The sequence below is a fragment of the Xyrauchen texanus genome, chromosome 6 (assembly GCF_025860055.1).
Source record: "Xyrauchen texanus isolate HMW12.3.18 chromosome 6, RBS_HiC_50CHRs, whole genome shotgun sequence".
In the NCBI taxonomy this organism is placed as follows: Eukaryota; Metazoa; Chordata; class Actinopteri; order Cypriniformes; family Catostomidae; genus Xyrauchen; species Xyrauchen texanus.
Window position 1 is genome coordinate 18,194,434 of NC_068281.1, and position 18,423 is coordinate 18,212,856.

At 37.2% G+C, this 18,423-nt stretch overlaps 1 protein-coding gene across 1 annotated transcript in view; it reads left to right on the forward strand.

The window, feature by feature from the left end:
* The window catches only part of LOC127644655 (BMP/retinoic acid-inducible neural-specific protein 3-like), a 123,236-nt gene extending 113,624 nt beyond the window's left edge, over window positions 1–9,612 (forward strand). The window contains exons 7-8 of the mRNA XM_052127958.1: window positions 1,947–2,169; window positions 4,752–9,612. Of these exons, the coding sequence (XP_051983918.1) occupies window positions 1,947–2,169; window positions 4,752–5,871 (1,343 nt within the window). The 3' untranslated portion in view covers window positions 5,872–9,612. The remainder of the gene's footprint in view (window positions 1–1,946; window positions 2,170–4,751) is intronic.
* Window positions 9,613–18,423: the final 8,811 nt, after the last annotated feature.

An 18,423-nucleotide genomic window follows, 5' to 3' on the forward strand; every position in this document is an offset into this window, starting at 1 on the left:
TTGTTTTTGTTTTGGCTAGTTTTTCAATATAAATATCTAAAACTCCTTTAAAACAACGTACATTTGAAAAAAAAAAAATTAACTGAGGATGTTGAATATGATATAAAAAATATAAATATTTTTAAATATCTAAAAATCCTTTAAGAAAAGGTGCATTCAACTGAGAAGTAGCATATAAGATATTTAGACTTGCTTTTAGAGAATAGATCTTGAATATAAGTATATTTTGTCTTTACTGCTCTTGTAGAAGTTTATTCAAGTGAAAAAATACACTTATAAGCAAAATACACTTATATTGAAGATATATTATCTTAAAGCAAGTCTAAATTTATTATATGTTGCTTCTCAATTAAATGCATCTTGTTTTAAGCATTTTTAGACAATTTGAAATGCAAAACAAGACAAAAACACTTGATAACAATATGATCCACTGAATTAAACTTAATAAAAATTAATGTTTCCCTTTAATTCAGTGAATGCCATTAAGAGGTTGTGAACACATTCGTTAAGCAATGGAGGAGTCAGGAGAAGGCGAAGCAGGTTTGAAATCAGCTGTTTAATTTTTATGCTGAACGTACGACGGTCACCGCCGTAGAAACGTAAATATACATAAACAATAACACACTCCGTCTGTGGAGCTCTCTGGATCCACTCTCTCTCCCTCACTCGACACTTGGCGTCCCTTTTAAATGTCTCTCTCCGTATCACTACAAAAAGACACAGGTGTTAGAGATAATTACAAACCAGGTGACAAGCCTTACCGCTCTCTCTCTCTCCCGCAGACAGAAACACGACCCCATGACACAGAGGTATTTTTAAAAGATAATTGTGTCCTCTTTATTGTTAGTAAGCTCATTTAATACAACATTTTAATTCAGGCACTAGCTGAATAATTGGTTAAAAGATAGTTATTAATTATTGCAATAATCAGCGAATAGTCGAATAATAGTTCTAATAATAGTTAGATTAATTAATTATCAAAATATCGTTAGTTACAGCCCTATTTTAGAGTCAAATGGAGACACACGCATAGATGAAATGACAGAAGAAAAATATGTCTTGGGAACAGGGACATTGAAAGAGCTGAACAGCAGTTCAACTGAGCTTAAGTGACAGTCTGAGCCAATGCTAATGTTATTCCTCTGATTTAGTCTTATCAGTGGGAGCCTCTGGGCTCAGTGTTCAAAGGATCATTGCCCAATGTAATGGTCTGGGACATCAGGGGTGCACATTGCACATTCTAATGGCCTGGGACACCAGTAGAGTCTCTTCTTCATAGCCTCACAAGGAGAAACACCAGGGATTGGATTTCTTAAGCTTTACACAAATGTCTTCATGTTTCTCAGCTTTGAGAAATGCTAATTACTTTTTTAAGTGGCCTTTGGAATTCAGATGGGTTTCTACTGTATACAATTCAAATTTAATAATGCCCCTAATGTTTTGCTGTTCCAGCTTGTATAACATTTGCAATGGAAGGTGTTTGTCAATTTTGCTAAAAATGTGCAAGGTGATCTCATTAGTATTCAGATGTATTTGTTTGTGGTTTAAGTGTGTTTGAATAGACACTGTAAACACTTTTTCCCCTTTTAAGAATGAATGATTTTAAAGGTGCACAGATGTTTATGATTCTTTTGAGGTTCATAGAATATTGAATACATGGATTGAATAAATTGTTTTTATAGGATTAATCAATTATATTATTTGAATATGTTTTACACCATCACATTTCACAGTTATTGTCACTAGCACATTTTTATAACACCCACAGTCAGCCGCTCAATAATTCATATACATATTCCCTCTAATGTGCTCATATCATGAACCAATCTCATGTTCTCTCATCTCACTAGATTCAAAGCTTATAACAGCTCAATAGAGTATATTCCCTCTCTCCAAAGTTTCACACCACAATAACCTTTGTCTCTGTCTTTCTGTATTTTTTTCAGATGAGTTCAAGTCCTTTCTCAAGAAATTGCCAACGGACCAGTTTTTAAACACCTCCGCCATCTTAAAGTTCTGGACGTCAGATCTGGTCCTGCAGAGACGCTATGGTATGCTGGAAGCGAGCACTAAGGTGGTGCTTGGCAAAGCTATCAAGATAGTTCGCAAGCTCTTTGCTCTCAGCAAGCGCTGTCCAACACAGCCAAAGATCAGCCTGACAAGAGAAAGGTAAAGGCCACATTATGAACAAGCCCCCCTCCCATTTTTTTGCTGCAAAACTTGCAAGATAGGTGAGAAAGCAGAAATGAAGTACATTTATTAGCTCTGTAGATACTTGGTATTTAAGCATACTAGTACAAAATGCCCCCCTCCAGTTATTATGTATAATATCTGTATACATAATTTAGATATCTGTTAAATAGACATCTAAGGCATCTCAGATTGACTATAAGGCATTTTTTCCCTTTTTTTTACATTAAAAGTGTAATTTCTTTATTATCCCTATGACGTAGTTTGCATAAAATGACATGAATCAAATCCCAAAATCACAGGACATCACAATCACAAGATCTGTCATGCAGTGTATTATACTTATTTATTACTTTTTTAAATGTTTTATTTGCCGTGACAACGGCACATTTTATATTGGCTGCACCAATGAGCTCCAGGACAAAGCAAATCCACTGCAGCTCTAAGGCAACACTCAAATTTAGCTTTTTGTCAATGGACTACTGGATTCCACAGAAGCATTCAGATTTAATTTCATACTTTACGACATTATTTTAAAGTTACTAATAATATGTTAGCCAAGTGCATTTGGATTCCACCAGTGTCTGACCTATTTACCATAATAGCTTTAATCTTCAACTAAACAGTGGTCTGAAGGGTCTGCAGGAGGTTACACTTTTTTCTACTGGTCATGATATTTTTTTTTCCACATGAGCTACTTGCAAGATACATATCTCTTTGTATATCTGTGCCTATAGGAGTGTTGGTATGTTTCCTCTCAGTTTATTGCACATTGTTTAGTCTATTTAGAGCATGGCTAAGAGGCATTGAAGCAACTCAATTACATGGTTCAGTTGTTGTTGTTATAGGGCAAGTATTTGGTATTTGACTCTGTGGAAAAAAATTGCACTATATGGCAAGCCATGCTTTCAGATATCTGAAATCATGGGAGACATAAAATGAGGAAAGAGCCCAAAGGATTTAAGAGAGAGGCAACATTTACTCTCCTGGCTTCTGTATAGAGAGACTTTTCAGAAAAGTGGTCAGTGTGGACACATTATAATAAAGAGCTCCACGCAAGTGACAGGTTGTAGTTAGCATCCTTCAGGGTGACGACTTTCCCTCCATTCTGACTGCTCTCACCTGTGTCTGCTGTATATGTAACACAGCACAGGGGGAAAACACAGCAGAGCTCAACCAATCTGAGACTAAAATAATTTTTAGACATTTAACCACTGGTATCAGAATTGCAAAAGTGATGAGTGTTCAAACAACTTACCATGTCTTGCGTTGGTTGGACAAATGGATAGTCCTGCCCCAAACTCACATCTTTGAGTAAATGTTGCAGGCTGGTCAGACTGGTCAGTAGCACCACAGTGTTTATACGTTTTGGGGAAATCAACTTAAATATATCTCACTTATAGTATAGTTGTCTCTGTATATTAAGCTGAGACAAAATAATTTAAACATCAAAATAATTACACACTTAAATATATATATATATAATTTCATCATAATGTAGAAACAGCTGTGTAATATTTCACTTATGCTCATAATAACACTTACTAGGAATACTTAGCCACGTTTAAGACATCTAGACTCTGGGATAATAAGTATTACCACAATAAAATAAATAAAAAATAAAATTGTATATATATATATATATATATATATATATATAGTATATATATATATATATATATATATATATATATATATATATATATATATATATATATATATATATATATACATATATATATATATATATATATATATATATATATATATATTAATAATAACAATATTATTTTGACTCATCCCTTCTTTTCTTTAAAAAATGCAAGAAAGAGGTTGCAGTAAGGCAACCAATGAATGGGGCCAATTTTTTGAGGATTTTAAGGCATTTTATATAGGCACTTACATTCATTATTTTGTTAAAACTTTTGTATTATTTGAGCCACTTGAATTGTCATCTAAGGCTCTTATGATCATCTTCAACATGAGATACATGATACATTAGTGTATAAGAGCATTAATAGACTCAATATTCCAGGATATAAGAAAGGCCAAATGAAATGGAACCCTGCAGGGAAGCAGCACACAGAAAGAGCAAATGACGAGAGGGATTTTATTTATATATGTATGGCATTAAGTATGCGTCAACAGCAGTGAGTTGGAAGATAATGGAGAACATTTATTTAAGTGACTCGTCTCTTGCTAAATTGGATGAAAGAGAATGAAAAGAAAACGCTGTCTCCACACATGCATCTTTAGAGCTCTAGAGTGCTTTAGACTCACATCCTTTATTGGTTAAGAACAATTTGACTTTGTCAAGGAACAGGCATCAGCACTTGATTAATATTCTTATCAATCAGTGAGAGGAAATGAATGCTTCATTTACCACAGACAAAATGTAAGGCCAGTGCAAAGTCATGACTGAACAATTTTAACATGTTAGTCGAACAATTGTTCATGTCATTTTAGCCTTGAAGTCTTTTAAGTTGCATCTTCATAAGCAAATCCTAGACATTAATTTTGCAGGAACTAATCATGTCTGTAATTATCAACTTCTCTTGCAGGACTCTAGGGTTTTGGCTAAACAAAGCCCAGTCTCTGTTGTACTGCAGTGAGCATGGTGTGCATGGCACCTTCTCAGAGGAACTGCAGGGCTGCATCTGCGCTGCAGAGCAACGGACTCTCTGCCAGGGCACTGTGCCATGTAGGGTGGGTGAGGGGACACCCTGCTCGTCCTGTGCCCCAGATAACATTACCCGCTGTGGCACATGCTTCCCAGGCAGCATCCTCCATATGGGTTCCTGTCACCCCAACATTGCCAACTCACTGGACCACTACGTCAACTTTGAATTTGACATGCCTGACGCTGAGATGCATTACCTCCTCCAGAGGCTTGATAGCCGCATGGAGGTCCATGCAATCTACATCAGTAATGATGTGCGGCTCGGCAGCTGGTTCAACCCAGCATGGCGGAAACGCATGCTGCTCACCCTCAAGAGCAACAAGAACAAATCCAACCTTATCCACATGTTGATGGGGATCTCTTTCCAGATCTGTTCCACAAAGAACAGCACACTGGAACCTGTGCCTGCAATCTACGTCAACCCCTTTGGGGGCAGTCATTCAGAGAGCTGGTTCATGCCGGTTAACCAGCAGGACTTCCCAGACTGGGAAAAAACGAAATTGGATGCCTCACTTCAGTGCTATAACTGGACCCTCAGTCTTGGCAGCAAGTGGAAGTCCTTCTTCGAGACGGTTCACATTTACCTTCGTAGCCGTATCATTACAGATGAGCCTGCAGTCAACGAGACGCTTTTTTATGAACCGCTCGATCTGGATGACAACTCGGCCAACCTGGGCTACATGAAAATCAACAGCCTGAAGGTCTTTGGGTACAGCATGCACTTCGATCCAGAGGGTATCAAAGATCTGATCTTGCAGTTGGACTACCCCTACACACAGGGCTCACAAGATGCAGCCTTCTTGATGCTTCTAGAGATGAGGGACCGCATCAACCGGCTCTCTCCACCAGGAGCCCAGCCACTGGACCTCTTCTCCTGCCTACTGAGGCACAGGCTCAAGCTTTCATCCAGTGAGGTGGTACGCATACGGGATGCGCTCCAGAGTTTCAATGCCAAGCTGCCTAATTCTGCTGAGCCAGAACTCAGCCAGCTGTGCAGCTAGCTCAGATCACACATTTTGGCCTGTGTGTGTGAATGTATTTGTATGTGATGAAAGAGAGGGAAAATAAATATATTGTCAGTGTGTGTGCAAATGTTTGTAGATGAGAGCATCTTTGAATGAACCTCCTTTGGGCGGGATGCATTGCAGGATTTTTTATTGTGACTGGCATAGGAGTGTTTACAGTAGGAGGCTTCTGAATTGCCAGAATATTCCCTCACAGGGAAAACTTTGTGGAAGAAGGGTGGATGTAGCCTACATTCAAAACTACTAACTGGCTTTGAGAAAAGGTTCGCTTTAATACAATGGGGATTTAACTTAAGGAGACTTCCTACTAGATGATCCTGAGCAAACATGGAAAAGAACATTTTATTTGAGAATATACACTTGTGATATGCATAAGTGGATTTCTCTTCCCAGTACACCCCTGACTGTACCTAGTCTGCTGTTCTGCAGGTGCTGTAGGGATTTTGTGTTGATGTGATGGCATTATTTGAGATGAAAGCAGAGAACCAATGATAAGGATTCCATTCTGATCTGAAGTTTTGGACCACACTGGCCCAAATGTTATAACAATCAACAGAGATTTAAATCTTTCCTTTTCTATTTTATCTGGAGTCACAACTCCTGTATTGTGAGATCTGTATATCTGTATTTGATGTTGGACTGAATTGCCAGAATGTTGGATAAAAATTCCTTTGTATTCATAGATATGGCTAAACCATAAGGCAAACATGAAAGCAAATTGAATGGCAAAATTTATTGCTGTTTCTTACTGTTTTTTTTTTTTTTCATGTTCATTGAAATCTCTTCTGAGGTAACCTTAAGATAACATTCATACAATATTGTTTTGAAAAGGTTTGTGGACAGCTTTGTAAATATTGCCCCATCTCATTCAAGACATGAAAAGCTTTCATTGCTTCTTGGATATATACAGATGTATTTGTACTTTTTTAAAGTGCAAAGACCAAACTACACTTCAACACAAAACAATTGCCTTATGAAGTGAAATCTCTGTTCTTATATCAAAGCACACTTGGCTGTACGTCTCTCTCTCTCTCTCTCTCTCTCTCTCTCTCTCTCTCTCTCTCTCTCTCTCGCTCTCTCTCTTTAAATAAGGCAAAAGAAAAATTCTCTCCTTCAGCTTTTTCAACAGTTCTTTGCTTATTCTTTTTTTTTTCTCGCTTTATTAAATTCTGATTTGAATTACAGTGACCTCTAATCTGTAAATGTTCATTTTAATTGAAGTAATATTTGAGGAGTACATTATTTGTCTACTATGTGCAAAAACAGAGTTACTTTAACATTTCCCGATTCAATATCTTTTTTTTCCATTTCCCTACTTTTCTACTACACATAGACATATATAATGATGTGACAGAGCATAACTATAATACATGAATTCATTTTAGTATATCTGCATCTCGGGGCAATTATTTTCTCTCAGAATTTAATAACCTTACATGTACCACTTAAGTGTTCTTGATTACATTACTTGGGCTGTGGAATTTGTAAACACAATCAGCCAGAGTATTATAGCCCTTGTCAACACTGAGTGTTTATTACTCTTTATTATTTAAAACTGGAATGTCTAGAAATGTCTGTGAAAATTGCATATATCCAGCTACATAAAAAAAAGAACCAGTTGTCTGTCAGGATAAGATTAATAACTCCACAGATGATGAGCAACTTTTACAGTGTGTGTGTGTGTGTGGGGGGGATAAGAGCAATTTATGCATTTGTCATATAGAGCTGTAGGACCTTCACATACTCTGTCACAACATATCTTGATCTGTGCTGAACTGAAAATAAAAATAAAATGTTCACTAAACTCATAAGATGGAAATAACACGGAGTCTAAATGTGAGTTGTTTATCTTAATGTAGAACACAGGAATCAGTTTTTGCCCTTAAACAAAATGTTAAGACAGTGAAGGGCATCTAATCAATTACAGAGGCCCAGTGTAAACTTGCATCCTCTATCTTGAGAATGCCTACACAATTGGAATATGTCAGTATTACATGATTTATGACGGTTGCACTGAAAACATTTGCATTTATATTTCAACATAAGCCAGACAAAACTCTCACATTCATTACTGTAACAGTTGCAAGTTACCTTGTATTTATTTCTTTGGGATTTTACCAAGCATGACATTTTTGTTTGGTGTTCCACCTCAGATTCAAGCGTGGCCTACTTTTAGGCTCTCTCAGCACGCTGTTTTAATTATTTAAAAACAGAATGTGAGGGTGTGGGTGGGGGAGGTTCTGATTCCATGAAAATGTTTGAAAACCAGCCTTCATTAGCATACTTTGAAATAAAAAAAGAAATCCTCTAACGTGCACTAATGTACAGTATCAAAACGATTATTTTTTGTGAAATCGTTAATTAATTTCAACCTGTAGTTATTTACTAAGCATGCTCTGAAACAAAATGGCATGTTGTCAAATTAATACAGCTCTTGGAGTTTTGAGGTGACTGTTGGTGTCCTACTAGTCACTTGGGGTACTTAAACATTTGTGAAATCTGAGAATCCTCAGATACCTCTTAAATTGTCTAGATTACTGTCGCAATCAACCTTTTCTGCCCAGTCTTTAAACTTCATTTTAATGTACTTCTCAACTTTGCACTGCAGTGTCCATGAATGCTGCATTGCAGAGAGATTTACCATGCTGTAAACATCAACTGACAGAAATTGTGTCCATGTTTGATGTTTCTCAAATATATTACCATTTTCCAAAAAGGGGTGACATTTCACTTGAAGTACTTTTTTTACTCAAAACTTTATGCCTGTACATTCTACAATGTTATGAATAATCTTCAAGTTACATCAGTGGGGTCAGTCTACAGTCATGCCTTGAGCCTCCATGCATCACCCAAGTGGGACATTAAGCTGCCCCAAAAATATTTTGACATTTTGGACACTTAAGCCAAACAAAATTGTCTGAATGTTATTGCATTAGAGAACAACATTTCAAACTTCGTGGCCTCTGTAAACAAATAATGCAAACAATAACTTTTCTGATTTTTTATTTATTTAATCAGTTCCCTTTGACTTAATACAAGTGTCCTAGCAAAGTAACCACAAGTGTAGTTTATCACATGTTGTACATGTTCCACAAAGTTTGGCAACCAGAAAGTGTAAAAAAAAACTTGTTTTTTCTACTTAATATATCATTTGAAATTTTCATTTGAAAACAAACCTTTTTTGCGTGAAATGTTCTGCTTGCAAAGAGTGTTTATGCAATATTTCTTTAAAACAAATGCCACATGGTTTGCTATATTTAAAATAATGCAAAGACATTCACACCTTTTTTATGAATTACTATTGTGGCCACTGTATGCTTGATTTTATTTATTTATTAATTTGTTTTTGAGAGGTATCAATGTCCAGAACCAAAGTGCTGAATGTAAATAGTTTGACTGCATTGAATTCTATGAGAGACAATATAGCTCAGTAAAGAGCATGAGGTGCCAGCATGAAATAGTGCAGAGCTAATTTTCTTGGTTGATAGGAGATAGGAATTTTGTATCTGTATATGGTGTTTATGATTCTGTACAGAGCCTGATATGGGCAGGCCATGAAATGAAACATTATCTTTATACTCTTTTAACCATTCTCTCTCTCTCTCTCTCTCTCTCTCTCTCTCTCTCTCTCTCTCTCTCTCTCTCTCTCTCTCTCTCTCTCTCTCTCAATGTTTTAACAAGATGTACATGTTCTTATATGATTAATAAAAGGATGAAACAATCCTTTTCCCCCCATGAAGTCTTTAAGTAAATGATTTGGGTAAGTGCCATCTTTTCTACCAAGAAGGGCTGGCTCTTTGATCTGTAAAATAGCAATAGTCAATTAGAAATTACAAATTCTTAATCGTTGTCTTTTTTTACTGTTAAAAATATCCACACCTCCTTAGAACAAAAGACATTTTGGAAGAAAATTAAGGTTTAAGATTAGATTTGAATTAAAATGTAATATTCTGTCATCATTTACTCACTCTTATGTTGTACCTGATAAAAGGTGCTGGACAGTATGTTAGGCTCTGTCAACATTTACATTTCTTAAGTCTTTTTTTCCCCCAAACAATAAAGTGAATGGTGACTGTGGCTAGGACCATTTTGCCAAACATATCTTATTGTGTTCCATGGTAATAGTAGTGAATACATTTTAACAGAGGCTTGTTTTCATAGAATATATCTTGAATTTAAGTGTATTTTGTCTTGTCGCACAGGTTGGTTTTTACACTTTTTTTAAGAAAAAAACAATCCTGTCTTAATCTACAAAATGTATCTTATCAGTTGAATATATCTTGTTTTAAGGATTTAAAGGTATTTTTTATAGAAAATAAGACAAAGCTTCCTATTAAGAATATTATTTATTTATTTATTTGCATTTTGGAAAAACACTGTGTTTCGCAGTTTTCAGTAGTGGTAATCATTCATTTCAATGAAATGTAGAGGGACAGAGCTGTTGGTGTATGTTTGCGAGAGTGGCCATTTTGACCCCAATGACTCCTTCCTACAGACTCCATATGTTCCTGCTGTAACAGAAACCCTGGGAGTAAGCAGGAAGATAAGCATGTGAGAGAGAACGTGCAAAATATAATCTAACTTCTACACACCACACCACACTGCAGAGCAAATAAATTCTTCCTGATTCTCCTTCAGCGTGTACTGGGATTCAAAGTCAGATAAAGAAACACCACAAACAGGTTTAATACAACAGAGAACAGGAAGAAAGTTAACAAGAAAGGCTTCCATGGGTATTGAGAGTGGATACACTAGGGCGGTTTATTTGTTCCCCCTAAAACAGTTTTTTAAAGAAATGAAAAGGTCAACACTAGTAAAGTAACAGTTGGAATTGGCATGCCGGCTTCCTCAGCTTCGGCAGAGATGTGTGAATCGATAAGACAGCTGGGGGTTGACAGAATGAAAGCTACTTGGTATCCTGAAGGACATCGTGAGAGGGAGAAGAGAACAGGAAAGGTAGAAGATAATCTGACTGGCCAGTTTAATGAATAGTAATTATCTCTCAAAGGAAACTGCTCAATGGAGCAGAGTTGCAACACTAAAATCCATTTCCCACTTGAGGAATAAAGATGTGATTTGTCACTCAGGAGGTTTAAAGAAGCAGGAGAATCTTGACACTGTGGGCAAAGTAAATATATATATATATATATATATATATATATATATATATATATATATATTAGAAGAAATCTCTTACAGTATCTTAAATCATTTAGTTTGTTTATTCGATTGGAAACAGGAAGTTTGGGCAGGGCATATCAAAGGATCCCTTTTAAAATAACCCAAAATGATCACATGTGAATTCGGCGGGTTATATAAAAAAAAATTCCACCTAATTTCCACCAATGCACAAAATTTTGGACAAGTGCCATCCTGCTGCGAATATTCCACGCCCCAAAAAGGGCTGAGTCAAATCCTTTTTAATCTTCATCTTGAAACTACATTTGCGTAAAAGTGAAGAAATGCAGATTTAATCTCAGGGGAGAGTTACCAATACTTTTGGTCAAATTTCTCTGAAGCAAAAGACTGTAAAAGTATGCTCATGTACAGTATAGATGGCCTCAGAACTAATAGACATTGAGTAAAAGCCACATAACTCCCATTTTGATTTCATGGGGTCTTAAAGCACTGAAAATCTGTTAAATTTGTAATAGATTTTGCCTTGATCTATATCTGCATGTACGACCTTACACCAAGATTAATGAGAAAAGCTATCCTGGTATTTTAATTAAGGCTCATGTTCACTCATTACTGAGGTTATGCAGGGTCTACTAGGAGATGCTTCAGTACAAAAAAAAACGATATAATTCGAGCTTGGGTCAAGTCTCGAGCCTCAAGCACTCTGCGAGGGACAGCGAGCCAAAACAAGTTTACACTATCCTCTTCAGGATTGCATTAACATGTGAACTACTGAATTTGATGGTGTACTGGATGTGATATTGTGTATTAATTGTGTGCCTTTGAAATTTCAGGCATTTGTGTCGATGCTAGAATGCTGGATAACGACTAATAGAAGCATGACTGGTGAAACTGACACCTGGAAAACAAGCTCAAGAGAAGTGTTTGGTTTAAAAGTTAATGTTACCCTGCAAAAAGACCAGGGATAGTTCACCCAAAGATGATAATTCTCTCCTCATTTACTCACCATCATGCAGTCTCACTTGTATGATTTTCTATCTACTGCAGAACACAAACATAGATGTTTTAAAGGATGTATTATGTGTTTTAGTCCATAAAATGTAAGTCAATATGGACCAAAACTTTCGAGCTCCAAAATAGATATAAAGGCATCATAAAAGTAATTGTTATAACTCTGGTGGTTTAATCCTTGTCTTCTGAAGTGATGTGACCACTTTGGATGAGAAACAGATTTTACCAGAGAAAAGTCCTTATTCACTATAAATCTTGCTTGAACAAGCTTCTCTCATGAAATCTAATAATTTTTCATAGTTCACCCAATAATGACAATTCATCCAGCATTTACTTACCCCCATGTCTCTTAAAACCTGTATAGGTTTTTTTTATTTATCTATCAAAACATGCAGTATCTAGTAAAGGTACCAAAAAATAAATAAATAAATAAATAAAATACTTCAAAATTAGCCCATATGTGCACTGTTCCAAGTCTTCTAAAGCCATTTGATCTGTTTGAGGAACAGAAAAGAATGTAAGTGTTTGAGTGAACTCTCAAATCAAATCACGAATAACTATGTAAATGGCTCTAAATCCAATATGGTGGCAATGTCGATAGCATCAAACCTCATTGGTTCTTGCGAGTCTCGTGACTAGTGTTGCCAAAATTTCAGTAGTCAGTACCAATACCAGTAAAATTTCACAATTATTAATAGCAATTTTGATCCCACAGCAAAAACAAAGATTAATATGCTATTGAACGCACTCCTTTAACCCGTTTAAAAAGTTAAATATCTATGTACTTTATATCAAATAGGAAAATATCAAAGAAGCCGTGTGTCATTCAGAAGTCTGTACTCTGTACTACGGGAACAGGTATCGTTATTTTTGTTATACATTTTAGTATCAACTTGCTACAGATACAGCACTTTTGACATCCATACTTGCAACCACACATCATGACATAATACATTTCTTTGTTTTCATGGATAATGTCATCTTCCACCCTAGCTCTCTTGCTTTGCATTTACAGCAAATTAAGTTAAAAAAAATCCCATCGTCTATTTCTATTAAGTCGCCAACAGAAATTAAACAAATGCTATGTGCTGAGAGGCAGCGTATGATACAAAAACAACTAGAAGCAGGGACATTAAGGATGTGAGCAGCAGTGTGTGAAAAAAATGTGTGGAGAGACAGATTTTGGAAGAGACAGGAGCTTGCTGTCAAGGGCAGGGTGGTCCATTGACTGGCCCAGAATGAGACGTCCCTGAAGATGCCCATAGACTGGCTGTCCCTCATGAGCTGACATGAGGGTCCCTTTAATCCAAATTGTCAGTAGGAGAACCAAGGACACCCAAAATTAGCGCTAGGCAGCTGATCCATACCACTATTTTCAAAATCTTCAAGGAGGATGAGGAGCGGAGAGGAGTGGATCAACTTTAGATGATTAGGCAGCAGAGATGCTTGTGTGCTGGTATGTGTGATCTTGTGTGTGTGTGTGTGTGTGTGTGTGTGTGTGCATTCGTGTTTGCGTGCGTGCGTGTGTGTGTTCATGCTACAAGATCTATTGGGAGATTGAAAAAGGCCCACGAAAGAAAAATTATAACTGGATGGGACATAATGGTCATTGCCACCAGCATTTGGCATTTCTCATAATATTATATTACATACTTAATACTACAAGTGATATTTTTTTTCTAGACATGTGCCTAGTTTCTACAATTAGCAACAAGCAAGTCAAGCAACAGCCACCTTTCAAACAACTTCACCCTGTGAGAGGCAACACAAGGTCATTAAAAATATCTCTATAAGCTGACCATCTTCTCATGAATTCACCAATGGCGTTGTTAAGGTAAGCAGATTTTACCCAGGAGAGTTAACCCAGGACGGGAGGGGTGACTATATTTATGCACATACACATGTGAAACTGTTTACAACTATTTTAATCACTTTTAAGCCTCTAAAAATGAAGGGTGACAAATTAATTTTAAATCAGTTTCTTTCATGTTGATATTGCATGTGTAATAATATGAGCAGTCACTGCTGAACATTTAATATCAACTACACATTTTAACATAAATTAACAAGTTGAAAAATACTAATTAAGCAGAATTACACATATAAAAATTAAATGCTTGTATGTCAATAAGGTGAATAAAGCAGTGAAAACAAAAAATAGGTCAACCATATCAAAACTTTGTTTAGCCTTGTTCATGTTATTTTTCTGACATTTTTTTTATTCCATGTGGTCCCATTTAAAACTAATAAAACTTAAAAAAAGAGAAAATATATATTTAAATTAATAATACATTGGGATTATACTGTATAAATGAGGAATAAATTATACTTTGTTTTCAGACAATGTGATAATCATTTAGGCCTATATAAATCATTTGGCAATTTACTGTTTGGAAAGCCCATATATTCAAAATTAATATTCTTTTCTAAACGTAGCCATTGGCAAGTGCGCAAGGTATGGAACATTATAAACTTTCTTGTGTTTATCCCCAATTTCTTCAAATGTTGCCAAAAAGTTGCCCTCATGTTTAAGACTGACATTTTACAGGACTGCTTTGAACGTATACATAAAGTTTATTGGGAAGAAAGTACGATGTGCCCCAAAATGTGTTTTTCAAATCTATTATAGCTCGTAAGCAGTAGGACAATTTTATTGCTTAAAGCAGTTCAGGAGATTGAGTTCTGTTATTTTTCATTTAAGTATCATGAAGTATTTAATTTGATCCTTATTTAATTGTTCCTGTAACTCAACTGATGAGGCATGGCACTAGCAACGCAATGGTTGTGGGTTCATTATCCAGGAAACAGAGTACAAATGTATAATTTGTATGCACTGTCTTTGAATAGCCACTTTGGATAAAAGTATGAAATATGTAATTTTTCTTCTCAGATGGTAGTACAGTAAGACTATGGAAATATAACATTTCTGTAGCTAACATATATCAAATAATTTGGTCTTGGAATAAATTCATGAGAATGCTTCAGTTCATATATACTGTAGAAATCTCTGACTTTTGATTACAGACTTTGATATCTTGGCGAATCAAGCACATTTTAAGAAATTGTTGAGATCTTTTCAGAAATTCTAGAGGAGACACATGACATTACTGGGGTCTTTTTCCCATGAGAAAATCTGAGAAGCAGGACACTTTCACAATAGTTTCCATTTTATCTCCTTTGCTGTCATTCCAGTCTAGGAGAAACAATGGGGATATGAAAGAGATCTCCTTTGTGATTTTACATTTCAATGAGATATGTCAGATCTTTAGTTTTATGGCTTTCAAATCACTGCAACATAAGGTGGTGTTGATTTCTGGCTAGATCAATCAGAATAATGGGTCAGGGTGTGTTTTAAAAATGTCTTGAAGCAAATGTCTGGATTTTCTTTAAGTGGGTGTATGTTACCTTATTTGCATACTACGGTGGCCCAAGGGTGCACAAATCCATAAGCAGTTCAGGAAGATGTGCTCAAATAAATGTAGGGAGAAGGTCTGAGTTCATAAACTGGCAAAACTGCAGAAACCTAATGAATAATGTTCAAGAGTTTTCCACTCAACAACAAACATTGATTTCTAGCATGTTTCCAAGCAGTTGTTAGAGCTATTGTGCTGCCCTGTTGTTTTGTTTTTCCCAAGCGTTCTCCCCTGTTAAAATTCTGCACATCGCCTCCATAAAGAGCATTGTAAGAATTTCAATCTTAGACTGTTTGCAGGGGCAGGTTTACGATTTCAACCAACCAACCCAGGCTCCATTTCGAATGTTACTTAAAAAATTACATAAAATTTATTTTTAATCATAATTTTAAATGCATCATATTAGCCATTGTAGCCAAGTAAATTCAAAATGTTTCATAAAATAAAATTCTACTTCAAGATAATGAATGCATGTTTTCCTGATTTTTCGACAATACAGTGATAAAAAAGATTCACCTACCTACATTTTTACAAAACACTTAATTTTAATAAAAAGAGTGTGCAAAACCTACTACTTCATTCACTAACATTTTGGAATTCAGTTTGTTATTAATTATTATTATTATGACCTATCAATTATTAATTGTTGTCCAGTTTTTCATTATAATACAGAATGATACAGTATTATTATGACTTTGATGATTTGTTGTATACAATAGTGTGGCAGTGTGGAGGGCGGGGCCGGGTCGTGATCCTACACACCCGGTCCCGTATTAGGCTAATCAAGCCTCCGTTAGGGATAAAGGTCGACTGTAGAGGATCGTGTGGGAGAGAAAGATGTCCATCATATGTGTGTGTGTTTGTCTTTTGGTTAAGTTTTACATTAAATCATTATTTATATTGTCAAGCCGGTTCTCGCCTCCTCCTTTCCATTGATCCCTTTACACTGGTGCCGGAATCCCGGGAAGGAGGAGGGATACGCTGTAGTAGAGTTCTCGCCACTACTGTCCACCCCAACGGAGCAGCCACGGCCATCTGCCGGGGGACGAGGAGCCCAGCTGCCTGAAAGAGGATGATGGCTGCCGACCGCGAGGGGAGAAAGGGCTCCTAACTGACCGCCTGGAGGGAGGCCCCTTCAGTTCCCCGAGACCCCTTCTGTTCCCCGAGAATGCGGCGGGGCGTTCCGTCCACCTGGGGCTGGAGGACTGCCTCTGATCCGCCCAGAGAGGTGCGGCTGTCGTCCGATAGAGGGTGGAGGAGCGGCCGAGGAACAAGCTGCGGCGTATCAGAGAACTGGTGTTTTTTTTGTTTTTTTTATCTCTCTCTCCTCTCTCTCTCTCACTGTCGCTCTGCGTTGGCCTTTTCCCTCTTTTAAATTTTACAGTGTTTTTTGGGGGGGTACTACACTGTTACAGGAAGTACCCCCCCATTTTATTTATTTCTGTTTCCCTCCCCTTGTCCCCTCCCTCGTCCAGGTAGATTGGGATGACCTGCCGGCAGACTAGACTTAAAGCACGCCCTCCCTCAGGGAAAGGGGGGGGGGCGTGTACGTCAGGGTGGGGAGGAATGTGGCAGGGCGGAGGGTGGGGCCGGGTCGTGATCCTACACACCCGGTCCCGTATTAGGCTAATTATGCCTCCGTGAGGGATAAAGGTCGGACAACATGTCACCTCAAGCGGATTTTGCATTGCTTTCCTACCGTTGTGGGGGCTCTCTCGATATCCGGAGCCCCACGCAATTGCGTGGTTTGCGTGGTGGTTAAAACTGCTACTGGGAATTCGTCCAGCACATGTTTACATAGAAAAACAATGCAAAATCAGAGCAGACACACACAAACAAGCGTTCGGTGTGAACGGCCCCTAATTCATGTTCGGAATTGGATGTCCTGAATATTTTTTCATAAATTAAAAACCTGAACCCAAAGTCCTACTTGAAAAACTGACCTGAACCACGTATACCTCTAAAATGATCCACTCTAAAAGCGCTGACAACAGCGTATTCGTGCGTGTACCAAAAACATCATGTCACCCTCAAGCAGTTTTTGCTGAGCTTTCCTACAGGGCGGGGCCCCACCAACGTCTGGGGCCACACGCAATTGCGTGGTTTGCATAGTGGTTAAAACTGCTAATGACTGTTCATAACTCTGGCATTCAAGAAAGGGAAAATAATTAAATGTGTCCCTTAGAACTAATTAAATTAATATGCCTGAAGTCACAAGTATTTAGTGAGATTATAAATTAATGTGCACCTGTTGCTAAGTGGGCTGGAGTCAGTGTAGTGAAGCCTTTGGTCTGTGTATATGTGGTCAATCATTTAATGAGTCACTCATAATTCTTGTTTTAAAAAAGGCCTCTGCTCCTAGAACAAAAATCACCTTGACTAGTCACACGTTTTTTCCTAAGAAATGAAATACCATCAGAGCCAACCTGCAGAATAACAATGAGTCTCTTCACATATGTAAGCAGTGAAAGGGCACAATCGCTACAATCAGTGGTGGCTCAGTGGTTAAGGCTCAGGTTTTCTGAGCAGAAGGTTGGGGGTTCAAGCCCCAGCACCACCAAGATGCCACTGTTGGGCCCTTGAGCAAGGTACTTAACTCCAGGTTGCTCTGGGGGGATTGTCCCTGTAATAATTGCACTGTAAGTCGCTTTGGTTAAAAGTGTCTGCCAAATGCATAAATGTAAATGATTACCAGGGTTAATGCTCAGCAGCTGCCCCAAGAAATGCAAGAAAAAGGTGACCTGAAATCCATGCAAAGAATGTGAATAGGACTAAGCAAATGTGCTTTATTCATTTATTGTTCTGCAAAGTGTCCATTGTGCTCATGTTCCCTCATCATTCAGTTAAGCCCCTAAGCTTTTTTGGTTAATGTATACTTAGTATGCTACAAATTATTATTATTTGATGGGGTCAAGTCAACTCATAATATTAGTCAAAATGTCTTGGAGCAAATTTTGTAATTTAG